Source organism: Protobothrops mucrosquamatus, unplaced genomic scaffold (genome assembly GCF_001527695.2).
Source record: "Protobothrops mucrosquamatus isolate PMUCROS unplaced genomic scaffold, P.Mucros_1.0 scaffold2232, whole genome shotgun sequence".
Lineage (NCBI taxonomy): Eukaryota > Metazoa > Chordata > Lepidosauria > Squamata > Viperidae > Protobothrops > Protobothrops mucrosquamatus.
The window spans coordinates 341,063-360,869 of NW_015388322.1; the positions used below are offsets into that span (position 1 = coordinate 341,063).

The following is a 19,807-nucleotide window of genomic DNA, read 5'->3' on the forward strand; positions in this document are numbered from 1 at the left end:
ATTGGACACAACAATAAGCCAAGCAAATGGTAGGAGAACATATGTCAGTGGGATGTCAGCTGACCTGCTGCCCAGGCACAAAATAGTTTGTAGCCAGCTATTAAGACCAACCTTTATTCTGTCTTGTAGCCAGTTTTATATCCTACAACATTTAGCAATTGTACAGTTTAATCTTTTTTTTTTAATCTGCATTGCTGATCAATGCTTTATAATATATGCCTTCAATAAGGAAGGGTGCAAACACACATGGAATGGGATTTGGCAAGAGGGCAACTTACAGATGAACATTGTCTCATTATTGAATGTTTAATGCAGCAGAATTTTCCTGGTACATGAAAAAAAATGTAAAAAATGGACTTTGAACAGAGACAAAGCAAATATGATCCAATAATTTTCTTTTGTTATCAAGCGCAGATCCAGTTAGGTTGTACGGGAGAGCGTAAAATGCCAAGTTGGTAGCGCCACTTAATCGTTAAGGAGTCCGACATGCAATGCTTTCCTTTTAGAGATATCCTTTAGACCCTAGTTGGACTATACCAACTCTGGTCCAGTTCCAACTGATTAGAAGATTTTAGGGAGCGCAGCCTAAGCCATGCACTAAGCCAGCATGCAGAAGGGAGACGCAGCAGAGATTGAACAGGCACCTCACCGTACTGCCCCAGGAGAAAAGCAAAGTATTGGCCCGATAGTGCCAGCAATGGAGGACTGCCATCAAGGAGCTTGCAAAGTCTGACACCTGCTCCGTTCCTACCAGCCTGTCCTCCTCCTCCTCCTCTTCTTCTTCCTCTTCTTCCTCCTCTTCCTCCTCCTCTTCAGCTCCATTCTCTTCCTCGAACCCTGTCTCCTTCTCACTGCCATCACTTTCAGCCAGCTCTTCAGAAGATTCCTGAGGAAGGGTCTGCTGAACCTCCTCTTGGGATAAGCTGTGGGGGATCTGTGGGGGATCCCCAAACTCCAGAAGGGCTCCATCACTATCTGCATGCTATGTGAAGTGAGGGTAAGCAAAAGTGTCCTTTAGAAAGGCCTTGGCAAGGGGATGCTATGACAACAGGACTTCTGTTCCCTTCTCCTCAATGGTTCCACGTCTTCAAGAGCTACAGAACATGGCTTAGGCCTTAGGGCAAAGGTGAGCGCCCTCCAACTGGCAGGTCGGATTAAGCTTTAAGAAACATTTTAAGGGACTGAGGGCTCACCAAAAGGCACCCATTACTTTTAACTCCTTTAAAAGGGGGGCTGTTTTCCCACTTTTTCAAAAATTCTGAATCTTACCTTTAATCCTACTGAAGATTTGCAGCACATGAAAAGAGAAGAAAGGAGCAGTTAGAGGACAAAAGGCAAAGTTTCATTTCCTGGCTCAGTTATGCATCTGGCTTACTGCTTGAGGCCTGTGTCCCTTCTCCATTTGTGTGTGTGTGGGAGAATCAGAAGACATGAACAATATGCAAGTCTTAAGAATATACGTATCTTTTATGCAGTTTGAAAAGCATAGCTCTGTAGTCACTTTAATCATTAGAGACTTATAATTAGAGGGAGAGAGAGAAATGGCAAATGGGTGAGGGCAGGCAGCCCACAAGCTGTGCCTGACTCCACCATCTGTTTACAGCTAATATAATACCCCCAGACAGTGTTGCCAAAATATGGCAGCAAAAACACTAATTGTGAACTGCAATTTCCTCCTCTCCTTTCTGTAAATAGGGACACAACCCGCTTTGTCTCTTCAATCCTCCCAAAAATCCTGCCTTCCCCCCCCCCAAAAAAAAAATCATCCTGAAAATCCAGGCCCCACTCATCCCTCCCCACATCATCGTGTTTCTGGCCATGCCCTCTACTAACACTCAGGAATCCTTCAAAATCAAAGTTTGAGCCCTGACTGCCAGAGCTATGTGTAAAAGAGCAATTCTGGGGGGGTGGGGGGAGAAATCTAGAGAAACCACCAACTTAATCACTTTGCCTAATGATAGAGAAATGGCTTATATGTACAAGTGAGTCAGTTCTGAGGGAAGAAGGGAAAAAACAATGCTTCCTCACCTTTGTCACTCAGTTGCTTGAGGATCTGTTTTGTTGGCTCTGTGATAAAAAACATTTCCAGGATCAGTGCCTGAATGAAGCTGGGTCAAGTACAGAAGCACCCAAGACATTTCAGAGGAAGAAAGCACCAGCACCAACTTTAGCCCACAACCTCAGCCTGCCCAGAAGACAACAACTTAAAGCACCCAAGTGGAGAACCACACCAGCTTCCTTTTAGGTGGCAGGGAACATGCCTCTCAGACAGCACTGTCAATTGCCTTCTCTTTACTTGTGCTGTTTGTGCAGAAGCCACCAGCACTAAGTAAACCAAAGGGGCAGGTGGTCAAAATGTTCTTGGATTTTAGAACTCTTAATGCAGTGTAAGGCTTATGTATTACGTGAGCACGTGCACACACTCGAAAGTAATAGCCTCGAGCAATTCACTCCTATTCTGCAGTCAGAATGGCTAATGCAGTGGTTCTCAACCTTTTTAATGCCCCGACCCCCAACCGGTCGTAAGTCGAGGACTAAACCGGTCGTAAGTCGAGAACTAAACCGGTTGTAAGTCGAGGACTACCCAACCGGTCGTAAGTCAAGGACTTTCCCTGCCCGGGAGCGCCGCACATGTGTGGTTCCGCCCCCTGCGCCGGCTGAGGCGTAGCTGGCAAGCGGCAGAGACGGAGCAGGCCGACCACCAGCTGGCCCAGCCCAAGGGAGGTAAGGCACCCGCCGGAAAAGGGGAAACAAAATGGCGGACAGCCTTGCTTGGCGACCCCCGTGAAATGGTCGATCGACCCCAAATGGGGTCGCGACCCATAGGTTGAGAACCGCTGGGCTAATGCAAACAAAGGTCTCTTCCTCACAAGCCTGGGTCCTGCCTGTACGATGGGAAAGACGTAGAAAACAACTGTCCTAACAATGGCCTCTTTTCCATATCCCCAAAATGTGGCTGCCAAAGTTGCTGCCCTCTTATGAAGGCAGGGGTTAGGAGTTTTGCTGCTGCTGCTGTGGGACAACAAGGAGCCCCTTTCCCCCATGGCCAAAAGTTGGGATCTCTCCCTGTCTTCACGAGGTGATTCTTGTCTTCTCTGCCATGCTCCCTAGAAAGCCCCACGGCTGCCTCTAGATCAGGGGTTCTCAACCTTGGCAACTTCAAGACTTGTGGACTTCAACTCCCAGAATTCCTCAGCCAGCTTGGCTGGCTGAGGAATTCTGGGAGTTGAAGTCCACAAGTCTTAAAGTTGCCAAGGTTGAGAACCCCTGATTCTAGATCTAGCAAGCATCTAAGTTACTGATAGGAAAACTAAACTGGTGAAGAACCTTCCACAAGATAAGGGAGGGAAGGGGAGGGAAGGGAAGGGGAGGAGAGAGGAGGAGAGGAGAGGCCTTTGGTCTGTTCTCTCTGGCAGCTCAAAGTGCAATGTTCCTAGAGCTACAGAACCCCACGGCCAGGTGGGAAAGAGTATTAGTGCAATGAGGCAATGGGGCCATCAACTTCAGTATCCACACATAGAAGAGCTTATTCCATTTTCCAATGGAAAATAACATTTCCTGCCGGGGTTGCTTTGATCCAGCTGCAACAGGCCCTTGGATGAAGGCTGGTTCCAATGTGGAAAACTGTACAACCTCAAGCACCAGGACACAGGCCACTCCAGGATCAGGGCAAAGGAGCTCTGTGGCTGATGCCAGAGCAGGGCTCTAATCATTCCTTGTACTAAGGGACTCATTCTGCTGGTTAAAAGACCCACAACTCTAAAAGGATTTCTTCTTTTTTGGGGGGGGGGCAAAGCCTGAAAGAACAAAAGGCTGGAACTTTGTGCATATCAATCTCAAGCTTTACATTCTTAGCTGCTCAAAGCCCTGCTTGGCCTTTTGGGGGCTCCGATATATTAAAAAAAAAATTTCCTTTATATCTTTAAAAATCAAAAGAACCTAGAATTGCTAGAAAAGAGAAAGATGGGAGTTCTCAAAGAGTGTGAGGTTTTGTACGGTAGTCCTCGACTTACGAGCACAGTAGGGACCCTTATTTCCATGGCTAAGCGAGGAGATTGTGAGGGGAGTCAAGCCTGATTTTATGACCTTTTTGCCACGGCTGTTCAGCAAATCACTGCAGTAAATGAATCATGCGGTCCTTAAGCGAATCTGGCTTTCCCCCATTGACTTTGCTTGCTGGAAGCCAGCTGGGAAGTTTGCAAATGGCCATCACGTGACCCACGATGCTGCAACCATCGTAAAGACCCAAACTTTGATTACATGCCCCTGGGGGATGCTTTCATGGTTATAAGCGTGAGGACCAGTCACAAGCCTTTTTTTTTCTCTCAGTGCTGTTTGTTATAAATCTGATGGCTAAATGGATGGTTGTAAGTCAATCTGTATTAACCAATTGTGGTGAAGTACTGGATGTATAACCCTCTGAGTAAGAACTACCCTTAACCTGCTGGTAGGGACTGAGAGGTATGTTCAGCCACGAATAAGCACACAAACTACTCTAGAGAAATGCTGGACCCAATTCGGAAGCTTTCCCGCCCTCTGCTTTCCATTCCACAACACCTGGCTGCAGACCCACTTGCCAAACTAAAGGGAGCTCGCACCCGATTTCCTGCGACTTTTAGGACCTGCCGCAACCGTGGAGTTGTGGAGTCCATCTAAGGCCTTCTCAGCACTGGTTTTGCCACAGTAAGGTTCTATGAATAGGACATAAGACATCCTGTTAGCACGGGTGGCTTTAGCTGAACTGTTCAATCAAATTTGGAGAAGCTTTAAAGCGTGTCAAGTTTTCAAAGAAAGGAACGACAGCCCAGCTATGCTCCCCTTCTTCCTGTGCAGTGCTTCTTTTCCATCAAGCAACAGTTATTAAAAAAAGAGAGCTCCCATTGATAGGAAGCTTACCAGAGGACAGTATGGAAAAGTAGAGTGCTCGTACATTTCTTTTCCAAACAGTTTGTTAGGCTTTAATTTTTATCTATCACTGTTTTTGCATAGTAATGAAAAGGAGGTCCAAGGACCCAGTTCCTTCACTGGCTCCTATATTGGCTATGTTTGTTGGCTTTGCAAAAAAACCAGAATCCTGCTCGGTCTGCCATACTGACCCGGAAGCCGATAAACCAGGGGTTTTCAAACTTGGCAACTTTAAGACTTGTGGACTTCAACTCCAGAATTCCTCAGCCAGCCCTCTCAGTATGGTAGATAATCAAAATTTTAACAGTTCTATCCACACATGAGGTTCTCATATGACTAGACTTATGTGACAGAAAGAATGGATCTACATCTTCTGGCTTCACCCCTGCTGGCTCTTGAACCCTGTCGTCTATATGTTTGAAGGTGAGTTCTCATTTGGGGATCCTGGTTTGAATATATGGGTGCCCCACATGATTTAGAAACCTTCATGCTCAGGATGGGGTAGAACCAGAATCAACAGGAAACATCTGAAAGTGTTTCCATAAAAACTCAACAACTATCACCGCTGCTCGCCTAAACACGGAGACAAGGCAAAGTAACTGGTTTATGCAGACATAATGGACAAATAGGGCTTGTAACTCTTAAAATAATCCATGTTAAACCCCCTTTAATATTCTATAAATATGATAAATTACAATTTGCTGGCTTAAACCATCTCATGATGGGAAAATTCTGCTCCGTCCCCCACATGCTGCTGAACCACAAGGGCCGGCATCCTTCATCCACTAGCACACCCACCAAGGATTAAAATCTATATATAAGACTTTTACACTCTATCAGAATATTAATGAACCAGCTGGGTTCACACACATCTTTGGGTAAGATGAAGAGGCTGAATAGGCCCAAATGGAATTTAGATACTAATGTACCTTGAAACAGAAATTACAACATCTGAAAATCACTCAGTAAAACAGAACCAGCTTGGCCAGTCCTGTACTAACTTGCAGGTTTTCCAATACACCAAGCTCTCTGGACAGTTCAGAAAGGAAACGGGTCCAATAACTTAACTTAGCAGCTGCTTCGGTCAAAGGGTGGGAGTTAAAACACGCTCATTTCCTGTAAGGGCCCTGCAAAGTTTCCTCAAAAACATGACAGTCAAAATATAACAACCACACTTGTGTAATAAATGCTATCTAGCTATTCTGGTCTACTGAGTCTTGACAGAAACGTGGCCCAAATATTATGGAGGAAGGAAAAGTGTTTCATAAAAGAGGAAATTTTATATATTCCTCTCCCCCCCCAAAAAATAATGTATTGGATCAGATTAAAGGACACTAGCCCAAGCATTCCATTTCCAAAAAATAAAAATGACCTCTGAGGCAATTTACTAACTGGATCCCTCCATTTCTGGCTAGCTCTGCTATGGATATAACCTGCAGCTTCCCAGGTCGATTCACCACTTCCTAACATTTTCTGAATTTTCCCAAGGAAATTCATCAGTCCTGATTCAAAATCCTCCCCCGTTTTCAACATATATTCAGTTAGGATCAATTACTTTTGCAGAACAAACCAATCAAAACAGGAATAACGTATTTATTATTCTTCTAATTCTTCACAATGTTGGAAAATGCAAGCGTCTAACAGTCCTTATTTTTAAAGGTGGAAGAGAGATTGCTCAGGGACCAGATAATCCTTCATCTCAGGTATTGTGCAGACAATTATTGTGTCATGTTGATTTAAACGTTCTAATTTCAAACCATAATAAGAAATTCCTAGGCAGCAGTAATAATAAAACATTAAGGACTTCTGACCATTCCAATTCCCAACTGACTGCAGGATCATCTTTTGGATCTAGTACAGGTAGTCCTCGAATTACAACAGTTTGTTTAGTGATCGAAGTTACAGTGGCACTGAAAAAGTAACTTAAGGACTGTTTTTCACAGTTATGATCATTACAGCATTCCCCCATGCTCACGTGATCAAAATTAGGACGCTTGGCAACTGACTCATAGTTATGACAGTTGCAGTGTCCCGGGGTCATATGATCCTCTTTGGCAAGCCTCTGAAAAGCAAAGTCAACTTGCTTGTCAGAAAGGTCATAAAATGGGGCAAAACTCAGTTAACATCTGTCACACTTAGCAACAGAAATTTGGGGCTGAATGGTGGTTGTAAGTTGAGGATTGCCTGTACAGCGATGTATGACACAGCATTGCTGGACAAGGCAAACCATACAGCTGACGGACCATAAAAATGTGTGGGCCGTTCTCAAGCTCATGCCTGTTGCCACCCCTGAAGATCATCTGCATACTGTCTCTAGAGGACTTTTCTCTCTTCTTCCTCTTCTTTGGTCCGACGTTTCACTCTGCACCCAAGTCATTCTGGTAACCTCATCTCTGCTGCTAAATCATTGTGCTTCATAAACGGAGGTGATAAGAGCACTCTATCGTCAAAGGGAAAATTCCCATAGAAGTGTCCAAAATACACAAAGCTATGCTCCTCACCTGCTCTGTATGTGAGATGTGCCAGAGGTCACTGGATCTTGGCAGAAGAAATTTCCCTGTCAGCTGCACTGAGTTCTAGAGCAAAATATAAATGCCTAATAACATCCCAAACCAAAGCAGGCTGGAGGATCTAAAATAGATCCGCAGGCTGCGGAAATAAAAAAGCTCGAAACGTAGTCCTTGACATACGACTGTAATGGAGCCTGCCTATTACAGTTGAATGTTGTAATGCTCGCAAAACAGGTCGGTCATGTAACCGACACAATTTTACAATGTTTTTTGCATCAGTCGTTAAGTAAACCAGAAACTGGAAATAATGGTTTTTCGGAAAACCATTGTATAACCATCGTAAACGCAGTCATGACCACAGGAGGCTGCAAAGGGTCATAAACGTGGCCATATGGCCGAGCACCAAAGTTTGGTCATGTGACCGCAGAGGGAGCCTGACCACCAGAACTTTGAACCCAGGTTATAAATCCCCTTTTTTGGGTTGGTTGTAACGTCAAATGGCCGCTAAGCAACCAGTCATAAATTGAGGACTACCTGTAATCTTAACCTTCCGGAGATCTTTGCACAATTGCCTTCTCTTCCAATTGCTGCTGGTCAGAGTTTGCAGCAGCAGCAGCATGGCATGCAATGTTCACCCCCTGGACATAGTAGCAACAATATCCCCATACCCCAACTCCCCTACAGTTTACCTGATCGTCGACGTCCAGACCGATTCTGTTGAAGAATGTCTTCAGACTGTTGGCATGATAAGGACTTCTTCAAGTGCTCAGGACTGTATTTGAAATGAGGAGGATCTGAAAGGAGTAGATGCATGTTTGTGAAAAGACACTGACTGCGTCTGTTTTGTGTGACCAAAATGTATAGCACATAAGGGAATGGCAATCTGATACTGTCTCTGTCTGGATCTTAAAAATACCACAAGCCCATGTTACCCTCCTGATTTACAAGAACAAGCACCATTTCACCCTTAATCCACCTAATATTGCATCGTACAAAAGAAGCCAAGACAATGACAAAGCTATTAAATTACAGAAAGCAGAAGTTGGAATAACCATAAGGGATAATGGATCCACATTCTGTTTATTATTGCTTTTTCCATCCTGTAAAATTCCCCCAAACTAATGAAATAATCTAACCTTTAATACTGAACTTAACCTCTCCAGATGGGGAGTTATAACATGTTTACTGGCTGCTTGTACCAATGATGCAGTGGAAAGGAAGAAAGAAACAGGAAACAGACATCTGAGACAAGAAGAGGGGAAACTTACAGAATGAGTCCATTTCCAAGATGGCTTCTTTGGCCTGAACAAAACGTAGAATTGCTTTAGTGGTTGAGGTTCACTAATAAAGAAGCGAAGCTATGATACTGAAATAAGGATATGCCAACCCTTTTGTCATCCCCCAAAAAAGAAACAGGGAAGTGCACACCTCATTTTCGTGTGCAGAAAACATCAAGAACAAATTCCCCTGCTCCAGGCATTAACCTCTAATGCTGGTGGATACAAACTGCCAGCCTCAGTATAAGCACCAACATCCACACAGATATTCCTCATCTCTTTTAGAAGAATTCTTACATTTATAAAATATGATTGGGCTTTCAAAGATCTGTAAAGAGGATGAATGTACACCAGTGGTTCTCAACCTTTTTAATGCCGCGACCCCCAACCGGTTGTAAGTCGAGGACTAAACCGGTCGTAAGTCGAGGACTAAACCGGTTGTAAGTCGAGGACTACCCAACCGGTCGTAAGTCAAGGACTTTCCCTGCCCGGGAGCACCGCGCATGCGTGGTTCCGCCCCCTGCGCCGGCCGAGGCGTAGCTGGCAAGCGGCAGAGACAGAGCAGGCCGACCACCAGCTGGCCCAGCTCAAGGGAGGTAAGGCACCCGCCTGAAAAGGGGAAAAAAAATGGCGGACAGCCTTGCTTGGCGACCCCCGTGAAATGGTCGATCGACCCCAAATGGGGTCACGACCCATAGGTTGAGAACCGCTGATGTACACTAAAAGGAACCAGGAAAAAACTACACAGGATGACCAAGATGCCTCCAGGAGGGCTGGGAAGGCTGATTTTGAACTCCTAACAGCCCCAGTCAGCATGGTCAATGATTTCACTGAGTGTTACTTTGTTTGTCAAACCCACAAATTCTGATAAAGTCTGAGATGGTGTCTTCCGGGCCATCAGACTACAAATCACAAGGGCCAGTGGAGATTAGGGACAATGGGAGCTCTAGTGCAGAGCAGCTAGGGATTCTGCAAGACCATCAGGGCGAAGGGAAAACAATACCCACTCACTTTCTGAGGGATTATGGCGTGGTGATTTTCTAAGATCAGGCGCTTGAGGTGGTGAGTCCAAACCCGCTTCTCTTCCCCCGATTTGGCCTGGTAACAAAAGTACATGCTGTGAGTTTTGAAGACAGTTGTACACACCTGATCCTGCTGTAACTCAACCTTCTGAATCTTCCCGTGTTTTGCTGTTATTGCTCAAAGTGTACATTCTTTCTACATCTGCTCATTATTTCCAACCCTACCTTCTGCAGCGTTCAAATTTCATTCCTATGGATTGATTATTTCAATGTGCTCTTATCACGTGATGGATGCTGCATCCCAACCCCAAGCTGGTCTTATTCCTTGCCTTACACCTCCTTCCTTCAAGCACAGTCTGATTTGCCACACAGAAGCTCACAACTACTTGTTTTTTGCAGTCCTTCTGCTGGTTTTCCCAATCCTTCAATTCTGTCAGCATTGCTACAAGCAGGTTGCCCAGCCTGAGCTTCAAACCCACCACCATCACCAACCACCATCCATCCACTGGTAATGTCAATGAGTCTTCATCTCACCTGAATGTTATACTGCTGTTTGCTGTGCTTGTAGTGGGTGATGGTGAAGCAAAGAGAGTCCCGCGTGCTCTCGATCAGCATCAAAGAGGAACACTGCAGGCCAGACAAGAGATGTCACTTCAGCCACAGGCAATTAATGCCATCATGTTACACCCCCACCCCGTATATCACTTGAGGAAAGAGGAGCTCTCCTCCACAGAATAACTCTTTGAAGTGACACTAAGGCCACCTTCATTTTATTGGGGCAAAAAAGTGCGTGGCCAGGTTTGGTTTGTACAGATTTTTTAAAAGCTGTTGTGGCTGTTTTGTACTTTTGGAATGGGATGGGATTGTTAGTGCAAAAAAAGAAAGGGAGGTCCTTTGGCTAGGGCTAGGAACAGTAGCTGCACTACATTTAGGCAGTTAGTACTGAAGTTAATACATAAGCCAGGGGTCTTCAAACTTTTATGACTTGTGGACTTCAACTCCCAGAATTCCTCAGCCAGCATGTCTGGTTGAGGAATTCTGGGAGTTGAAGTCCACAAGTCATAAAAGGGCCAAGTTTGAAGACCCCTGACATAAGCCAAGAATACTCAGACAAGGGCTGGGGAGGGGGATCTTTGGTTAGGAGGAAATGACAATAACATACTTAACTGGTTTAATAATTACATTAACCATTTAATAATAATATTCATCTAGAACAGCTATTATCTTTAACTTTGCCTTCCCCATCTCTACAGTAATGCAAGTAAGATTAGAGGGACACATATACATATGTGTATATATATCTTCACTCTATATGCATATACACATATGCATGTATATGTATGTGTATGTATATGTACCTGGAGGTGGCTGCTGAATTCATCCACCTGCCCCCTCTTGTTCTCTGCTCTCTACCCATCCGTCTTTGTTATATTGTTGCATTCTCGTTGTGATTTTTTTGTTTTTGTTTTTATTGTTCTATTGTCTTTACACTCTTTTCATTTCTTCCTTTTTATTATTGTAAACAGCCTAGAGCACCCTATGGCAAGATAGGCAGCAAATAAACTTAATAAATATCATTTTTTCAAGGACAACAAATTTATAAAAAGTTCCTTTCAAGCTGGTATGTTATTTGAAAAGCCTCTTTTCTAATGCCTCTGGCTTTTTAGGTAGGGAAAGGGTTGCATGTGAAGAAAAGACAGCCTTGGAGGGAGGAAATAAAAAAAAAAACATCCAGGCAGACGTGTTTGTCTTGTGGTTGTACATTCACATCAACTTCAGCTGTCAGAAAGAAAATTTTAGTTAAGAAAGAATGTCAGCCTTTTCATCTCTTCTTGCTTCTACTGTCTCACCTTGATGGCCAATATATCAAATCCTCAATCTCATTTAAAAATATAGAACAAACAAATAGTACGCAAACCCCTATTTCTAGTGCAAAAGAGATAAATAAAGGAGGCCCCACTTACAGGAATCTGGCTCTTGCATATGTAGTGATCACCCCGTTTCTTTGTTATCAGCAAGGTTTTGTCCAAAAGAAAGAATGTTCTCTCGTTCTTGACACGATGTACCCGGAATGTGCCTTCTAGGACTAGCTCACCATAAGTTGTCAGGTCTGGGCCGTTCCAGCTGATAAGTAAAGACTGGATTTCCTACAAAGTCAAGGGAAAGATTAATGTTTTTATATCTTAACCTTCCTGTACCACTGGTGACTTTCCAGATGTGCTGGGAAGAGCAGTCAGAGGGATAGAATCAAGATCACGTGAAGTATTAATACCACTTTAGAATGCCTTGGTAAGGCCACACTTGGAATGCTGCATCCAGTTTTGGTCACCACGATGTAAAAAAGATGTTGAGACTCTAGAAAGAGTACAGAGAAGAGCAACAAAGATGATTAGGGGACTGGAGGCTAAAGCATATAAGGAACAGTTGCTGGAATTGGGTATGTCTAGTTTAACGAAGAAAAGGACGAGGGGGGACATGATAGCAGTGTTCCAATATCTTAGGGGCTGCCACAAAGAAGAGGGAGTCAAGCTATTCTCCAAAGCGCCTGAAGGCAGGACAAGAAGCAACGGGTGGAAACTAATCAAGGAGAGAAGCAACCTAGAACTAAGGAGAAACTTCCTGACAGTTAGAACAATTAACCAGTGGAACAACCTGCCTCCAGAAGCGGTGAATGCTCCAACACTGGAAGTTTTTAAGANTATCATCAACATTTGAGTTTCTTTAGAACCGTGTAAGGTATATCACCTGAGTTTTCAGAGGGCTGAACATACTTGACCCTACTACATTGATACTACTATAACTACCTATCACCCGTGTTTCAGACTGGAAGCAGATCAGGCCCAGCATACTCCTTTCTCATTACCTGCAGCCGCACAGCATGTTCGTGCTTCCGCTTCATGTCGTTGATGTACCAAGCTACACAGGTCATGGTGGCAATTGCCTCTTCCACCACCTCGTAGCCATCTCCTTCTATGTCAAAGTGCTTTGCTATCTCCTAGGAGAAAACCATACTAAAAAAAGTCAGCCTGCAGTATTATGGATTTCTATGAAGAACTTTCAATGAATATTTATTAATTTTCTGGAAAACAAAGCAACCTCAGTGATCAGTGGGGTAACTGATGTTACAACCAGATTGCCTTCACATCTGAAAAACAGGTAAGGGATTCTTACATTTGAATACATAACATTCTAAGTAGGTTCACATAAGTTTGATTCCAATGAGAAGTCAATCCTTTTTTTACTTATATTCTCTTTCTCTCTCTCTCTGTCTCTGAGTCAGTGTTGACTCATGATGACTACCTCGACAAGTCACTACAGTTTTCAGAAAACTTCAGAAGTGGATTCATCACTGCTTGCTTCCTAGGGCTGAGAATATGTGACTGGCCCAAGATAGCTTTGTGCCTATAATGGCACTAGAACATCTGGTTTCCCATTTCTAGCCTGGTGCCTTAACCATATACCATACTGGCTCTCTTCAAGGTGATTTATAAGAATATAAATATGATAGGGTAGGGTAGGATAGGATAGGATAAGATAATTATAAATCAAGTTAAAAAAATATTTCAGGTCCGTCATTAGCAGCAAATGCTCTTTGGTACCCGATGATCTTAACTGCTTTGCAAAAGGCAAATGGGTGGAGGCAGCATATTTCATAATACAGGCTGCCACCAAGAAGGTGCACCTCTGAGCGCCATGCTTTTAACCGCGTGGGATAGGAAGCTTCAGCAGTCCTTCTCAAGATGAACTCATAAGGCCAGAGGAAAGAGTCAATCCTGTAAATGATGGCCCATGCAGAGCTTTTTAGGTTAACACCGGCATCTTGACTAAAGCTCACAAAGCTACTGGTAGGCAGAAATGTCCTCAGAAGATTGCTATTACATGACTAAACCCATTTTTCTCTGTAGTAGCTGGTCAAGTGCAGTTTGGATCAAATGCATCTTTCAATTTTCAACTCCCATGTAACACATGTTCCAGAATTCCAATCAAGAGGCAGTGGGGGTATGAATCACAGTTCTCTATATTATAGAAATTAATTCTATATATCCCCATATGTGTACCACATCGACCAATACTTTTTTAAAGGAGAAATGGCCTTTCCTGGAACATGGTGCTGTACAGGTAGCTGGTACTGTTTTAGGAAAAATAGACAGACTGCATTTCCCGATCTTTAAAAGAAAGAGTTCAAACATATTCCAAAGCTGCAGAGTCAGACAACGTAAGTAACCTGTTGTGAAAGTCTGTGTTACCTGGAGAAGCAGATGATATTTGAGAATGCGCTGGACAGGCTTGAGAAGGTAGGAGCCCAGGGGCAAGGAGTGCCGGATTTGCTCCTGCCTCTCCCGAAAGAATTTGGCCAGTTGTTTGTTCCTCATACATTCAGTCAGAGCTGCCACAGAGCTGGAAAGTTAAAGCCAACACAAAATGAATGGCATCAAAGAAGACAACTGCCTGTATTCTCTGAGGGACAGATCTGCTCAAAGTAGCAAGTAAAGGACAGCAATAAGGGGCTAAAACAATGAGCCAGAAGATGACCAGCGGCAGCCGAATTATGTGTTGTTGTCGTCCCCTTAATGTCTCCTTCTCTTGTATGTGTATTTGCCTGGGATCACACAGCTGCCACACAAGCTCACAAAAAGCACAACCTCTTGGCTTAAAAGCTGCACTTTGCTACAAACCATTCCTGCCACGTTTTTGCAGAGAATCTGGAACCACTTCTGGCCAGATCTAACAATTATTAACAGGTCCCCGTGCATGTTCAGTACCACCTAATGATTAGTCTTGGGGCAATCTTTTGTAACTGAGCAGAATTAATTTCCTGCTCAGCTGCTGCTCAAGAGAAAATGCTGCCAAGAAATAGTCCCACTGGAACTGCAGGGTTGGCATTTTCCCACTGGGGGGAATTCCTACCTCAACTGGCTCTGCGTCACAACACTTGAGTGCTACTTCCTTGTTCTTTCCAGTACAAGTGAAAATGGTGCTGCTGTTTCCATACTGAGTGGCTGTTTTAACCCCTCACCACAAAACAAACATGGCAGGTCAAGGGTGAGGACTAGGCTGTTGGTAGAGTGTCAGGTTTTGCACACCCTCACTGATCAGTCAAAATATGTGTGTTGGACAATTTGCAAGGTTTCTCAGCGGTGAAATACTTCTGCAATGATCCAAGTATGATTCTGAGCATTTGTGGGAAAGAGTGGCTATGCAGAAATGCCAAATGAATCAGAAGCTGAAGGACTGCTTAGCAGTCCTCAATTAGTCAGGCTCTGGGTACCATCACGTGATTCTGGCCCACAGGTGTGGGTGCATTGCCTAACCCAATTGCCCATAATCTCAGGAACTCAGGTAAAATAGCTGAATTTACTTAATTCTATTTTATCTAGAGGAGCCATCTGGTGCCTATTGACACTGCATTGCTGACCCTCCAAACAAACTCGTCACCGAATATGAATTACCAACGAAGGAGAATACGAATTAAATATACTTGCACAATATAATCTTGTCCTATATATGAACTATTCTTAGCAATACGATGACCCAGAAGCATTTTACAGTATATGTAAAAAGATTACATTAATAGGAAGAACGAGCTGTCCCTGCTTTCATGAAATCACATCCCCTTTTTTGCACTGCAAAGGACACTCACTTTGGATAGTTATTGCAGTATTGAGTATAGATGTTGAAGTCTTGGCTCTGTTGGGAAAAGAGAGGAAAGATCCGTAAGACATGTTCAATTTATCCCTTTCCCTAACGTCGACCATTCTGCAAATGTCTCTGCCAGATGTCCAGCACAGATACCAACACCAACCTCACTGGGTATGTTTTGGGGCTAACCCCTGGACTAGCACTGATGATGTTACCTAGTTTGGGTAATGAAATGTCTGCAAGAAAACAAGCAAGCTCAGAGAGCACCAAGGACCCTTAACCTCTGTTCTCTTTGATGCATAGCTGGGCAAAATTTTCAGACCCCAGGCTGCCATTAATTCTCTTGATCACCCAGCAGAGCAGAGTGGCCGATCTTGGCTTTTAGTGATTTTAAGAAAGGCTTTTAAGAAAGAGAAAGAAGGTGTTTCACGTCTGAAAGATTTGGTGCTCTCATACTTATCCTTCCCTTCCTGTTTCTTAGCCAAAAATCTTGTTCCTGAAATGGAGCTGTGATGCCATCTCTTCCCAAAGCTATAATGTCAGGCTGCTTCGGGGCCTGTGGACTATCCACTTCTGCTTCAATGGAACCAACCCACTTAAGGGTGACAAAGCATTTATTCAGAGAAGGGCGTGTTGAACCACCCAATTATGAACAATCAAGAGATGAGCATAAAGCAACATCAGTTTTATCTGCTTACCCTGTGCACAAAACACTGTGCCACGGCAACGGGGTCATTGTAGCAACTATCCAGATCTTGCAGTAGTTCACTGCATAGAAATTGAGACAGAAAGAATAATTTATCAGTCAACTCAAGATAAAAACATCACATGTGATACAAACTGAAAACATATCCTCCCTTACCATACATCCACAAAGCAAACAGGGACATGCTGGAGACAAATTTCAAAACAACCTTTAATACACTGCAGTTTCAAAATCAAATGCAGAGCAGCAGGCCATGCAAAGGATTTGGACCCAGTACCCACCTGTACAGGGGAAGCCTGTCCACCACTGTCAAAGGAACCAAAAACACAAGGCAGATGTTATAGAAAGCGGGGACACACACACTAGCTGAACAACCAGCTGATTCTCACTCAGCAGCCACCTATATCAGTGATGGCGAACCTTTTAGAGACTGAGTGCCCAAACTGCAACCCAAAACCCACTTATGCATCGTCGAGTGCTGGGTGGGTGTGGCCCTTTGGGTGGGCGTGGCTGCGGTGGTAACAGCAGACTGGGTGGGACTAAAAAGTTCAATCAATTAATTCCAACTTTGCAAGATCTTTTTTTTTCCGCGAGAAGTTGAAATTGACTGATTGAACTTTTTTTTTTTGCACACGGCAGCGGAGGCCTAAAGCGAAAAGGTTTTATAAAACCCAGCTGAAGGCCTAGGACTGGGGCGATGGCGCGCGCGCCTACAGAGAGGGCTCTGAGTGCCGCCTCTGGCACCCGTGCCATAGGTTCGCCACCATTGACCTATATAGTCATACCTGTTAACATGAATATGTTTGGGATCCTAAACTGAGAATACTGTATTTTCTCCAATGTACTAAGTTTCTCATAGATAAAAAATAATGAGGTAATTTCTGTCTTAAACTTGTAAACTTACAAGTTTAAGAAAATAAAACACAAGAGAGGAAGCAGATTTGCAAAGTTGGCATGGAACACCTGTAGCAAATTGGACTCAATCTGCCCTTGCTCCTTCGGTTCCTCATAGTTTACTCATACAAAGAAAGAGGACTGTTACTTCTCTGCTCTAGGAGTTTTATCCAATCAGGGTAAGAAGATGCTATTTGCTGCTAAACCATTCTCTTCACTATAGTAAGGCTGTTTGGTCCATATCAGAGCCCCAGTTCACACATAATACCAAGCCATGTTTTCAGATTCACCATTATATTTCTGGGTGTGGGTATGGGTGGAACATCTAGCTTGGCTTTTGCTTCCAATAAGCCAAAGTAAAAGGAGGCATAATCTCTCTTTGCATGGATTTAACAGATTGCTCCCCAATATTTTATACAGAATCCATTTAATATCATAACAGCCCAATCACCCAAGAAATCTTAAGATTGTAATAAGGATATAAGGGAGAAGGCAGTCTTTCAGCTAATCTGATTCCAAGACATTTAAGGCCTTAATTCATACTGGGAATAAAACATATTTTAAAAGATAATAAAATTCATAGGTACGTGGGCAAAGAAAAATTAGGGAAGGGGCAGCAAATATAAATACATATCCTGCAGGACAAGGACTTGGGCATGTTGACGAGCCTAAGCCTAGACTTCACCATAGCTATTATCCAACACTGGGTTTAGGGTGCTCTTGTGTTTCTTAGTCAGCCCAAAAAAGTCATTTTCCTTTCTAGGTCCTTGATTTTTTAAATCTGGTAGAAGTGAGGAACATAAATCAGTGGCAGCAAGGACTAGTTGAAGACAATAACCGTTGCGTCACCAGAGGCGGCCTTAGTTGGGTGCATTGAAGTGGTGGTACAGAGCTTTATGGGAATAAAGCCCTTTTCCTGCCATGCTTTATTTTTCAGACATGACTGAACCTTTATAGGGGAACTGGGTAAAGTGAGCAACAATGGAAATGACAGGGAAGCTCTAAGGATTGTGTGTTATACTACTCACCTGTTCAGCTCATAGATGTCTTCAATGTTCCCAAAGAGTGCGCTGACTTGTTCTGGCCGCAACAACAGCTCCTGAGTGTCTATGATCTTCCCCAAGTAATTCTGCCAAGTCACATTATGCCATGAGCATCACCATGAAGTCAGCAAGCAAGAAAACAGGGCAGACCACCACCACGAGTTCTAACCCAATATTGTGGGAGTGGTACCCTAATCAATGCCCTCAGGGGAGAACTTATCTTCTATTGTTGATGGCTCCCATTGGACAATTTTTGCTGCTTGCACTCCACCCAGACAATATCTATCGAGAAGCTATTTCCTTTTTATATAGTATTCCTGATAGTGGATTAGCAGAAAAATTACTGGGGCAACTTTAGGCAAATCTTGAGGATTCTCTGACCCACAGTGCACCACTTTCACATGACAGGCAAAAAATCTTTCCTGTGTGGAAAGGGGGCAGTGAAATCCTTGGCTTGAGAGGAAGGCATAAAGGCAGTAACCAAACACACAATGAGAGCCCCTTTGAAATGAAAGCTGCTTGAAGGTCTACAGCTCTTCCCAGCTTCTAGTCTAGACTACCAGGGTCCCTCTTGGTTGCAATGGCAAAATTGGATGAAGGGAGGACCTTAAGGCACCTACAGAGTAGCAGTGATGTAAACAGCCCAACAGGCATGTCAATTGCACTAACCTCTATGATGCTTCGTAGATCCTGTACATACATGCGTTCTGATTCCACAATCTCCAAGATAACCCGCTCTAGATAGCTTAGTTTGGAATAAGAGGCAACAGCAGAAAGGGAAGGGCTCCTCAGGCTTCTCCAGGGCGCTGAGGAGGCATTGTTGTTCGCATTTTTCAGCACTCCAGTCTTCAGGAGCGAAGAAGCATCTGAAGGAGTTTGCGCCATGTTATTCCAGTCATCCAAAATATGGGGAGCATTGATTAAAGTTGCAGGCAACTGCCTCATTGAATAATCTGAGACACTCATACTCAGGGCAGTAGAGATTGGGACTCCCTCATCTCTGCCAGGATATGGAGCATCCAAGAACCTGGAATTTTCTGAGGGAAGAAAAGGCTTATTTTAAAACTGTGTAATGTTCCTCTGCACCTCAAGATGCAGTAGTTATATAACTAAGGAGCTATTTTATTTTTTTGCAATCAATGGGCATTGATGACCTCTAGATGAAGGTTCTCCATCTATATCAGAGGCATCAGTAAACACCAGGCTAATGGGGAAAAAGGAGGTTGCCTGTTCTGCTGGCTTCCTACACAAGCCCAGACCTTAAGAGTGCCTGAAACTGCTAATGTCACATATTACATAAGAAATACTAGTTATAATCTGAACCAGCACAAATATTTTATCGTGAAATGATCTCGCCTACTGTTAAAGGATGGCTGCACATGGAAAGATACATACATAATTTCTGATGGCCTCAGACCATTTATTAAATAATTATTTCCCTTATTTCCATCTGACCCAGGGCGAAAAAAATAAAAGGATACAAATCTATCTGAATAAAACCCAGATGTATTAAAACATGTTTACCATCACAAGCCTATGCTGCTTTTGTTAAAATGAAAATTATTGAATTGGGATGGTCTTTGATCATAAATCTCGCACGAAGCAGCTGTGAGGGACAGAATTGTCAACACAGTCTCAGAACCTAAACGCGAGCCATTAATGAAACCTACTTGGAGCCTTTTCTGATCCCAATCCCCTGTTAACATCTCCTTCATCAGCCCTGTGCTGAATTACAACTCCCTCATCTCCAGTCACCAACTTAAATGGAACTCAGCATTTCACAACCCAAACACATTTTCTCCACAGTACT

The 19,807-nt window shown here is 43.6% G+C and overlaps 1 protein-coding gene across 1 annotated transcript in view; it reads right to left on the reverse strand.

Annotated features, from left to right (window-relative positions):
- PLEKHG3 (pleckstrin homology and RhoGEF domain containing G3) overlaps positions 1-19,807 on the reverse strand; it is a 29,549-nt gene that overhangs the window by 9,286 nt on the left and 456 nt on the right. Inside the window, exons 2-16 of the mRNA XM_029285776.1 lie at positions 18,667-19,024; positions 17,983-18,083; positions 16,053-16,122; positions 15,356-15,402; positions 13,962-14,112; positions 12,578-12,709; positions 11,679-11,861; positions 10,249-10,341; positions 9,704-9,790; positions 8,684-8,717; positions 8,105-8,209; positions 4,599-4,691; positions 2,029-2,067; positions 1,270-1,277; positions 650-982 (exon numbers count right to left, since the gene is read on the reverse strand). Coding sequence (XP_029141609.1) covers positions 650-982; positions 1,270-1,277; positions 2,029-2,067; positions 4,599-4,691; positions 8,105-8,209; positions 8,684-8,717; positions 9,704-9,790; positions 10,249-10,341; positions 11,679-11,861; positions 12,578-12,709; positions 13,962-14,112; positions 15,356-15,402; positions 16,053-16,122; positions 17,983-18,083; positions 18,667-19,024 — 1,834 coding nt within the window. The remainder of the gene's footprint in view (positions 1-649; positions 983-1,269; positions 1,278-2,028; positions 2,068-4,598; positions 4,692-8,104; positions 8,210-8,683; positions 8,718-9,703; positions 9,791-10,248; positions 10,342-11,678; positions 11,862-12,577; positions 12,710-13,961; positions 14,113-15,355; positions 15,403-16,052; positions 16,123-17,982; positions 18,084-18,666; positions 19,025-19,807) is intronic.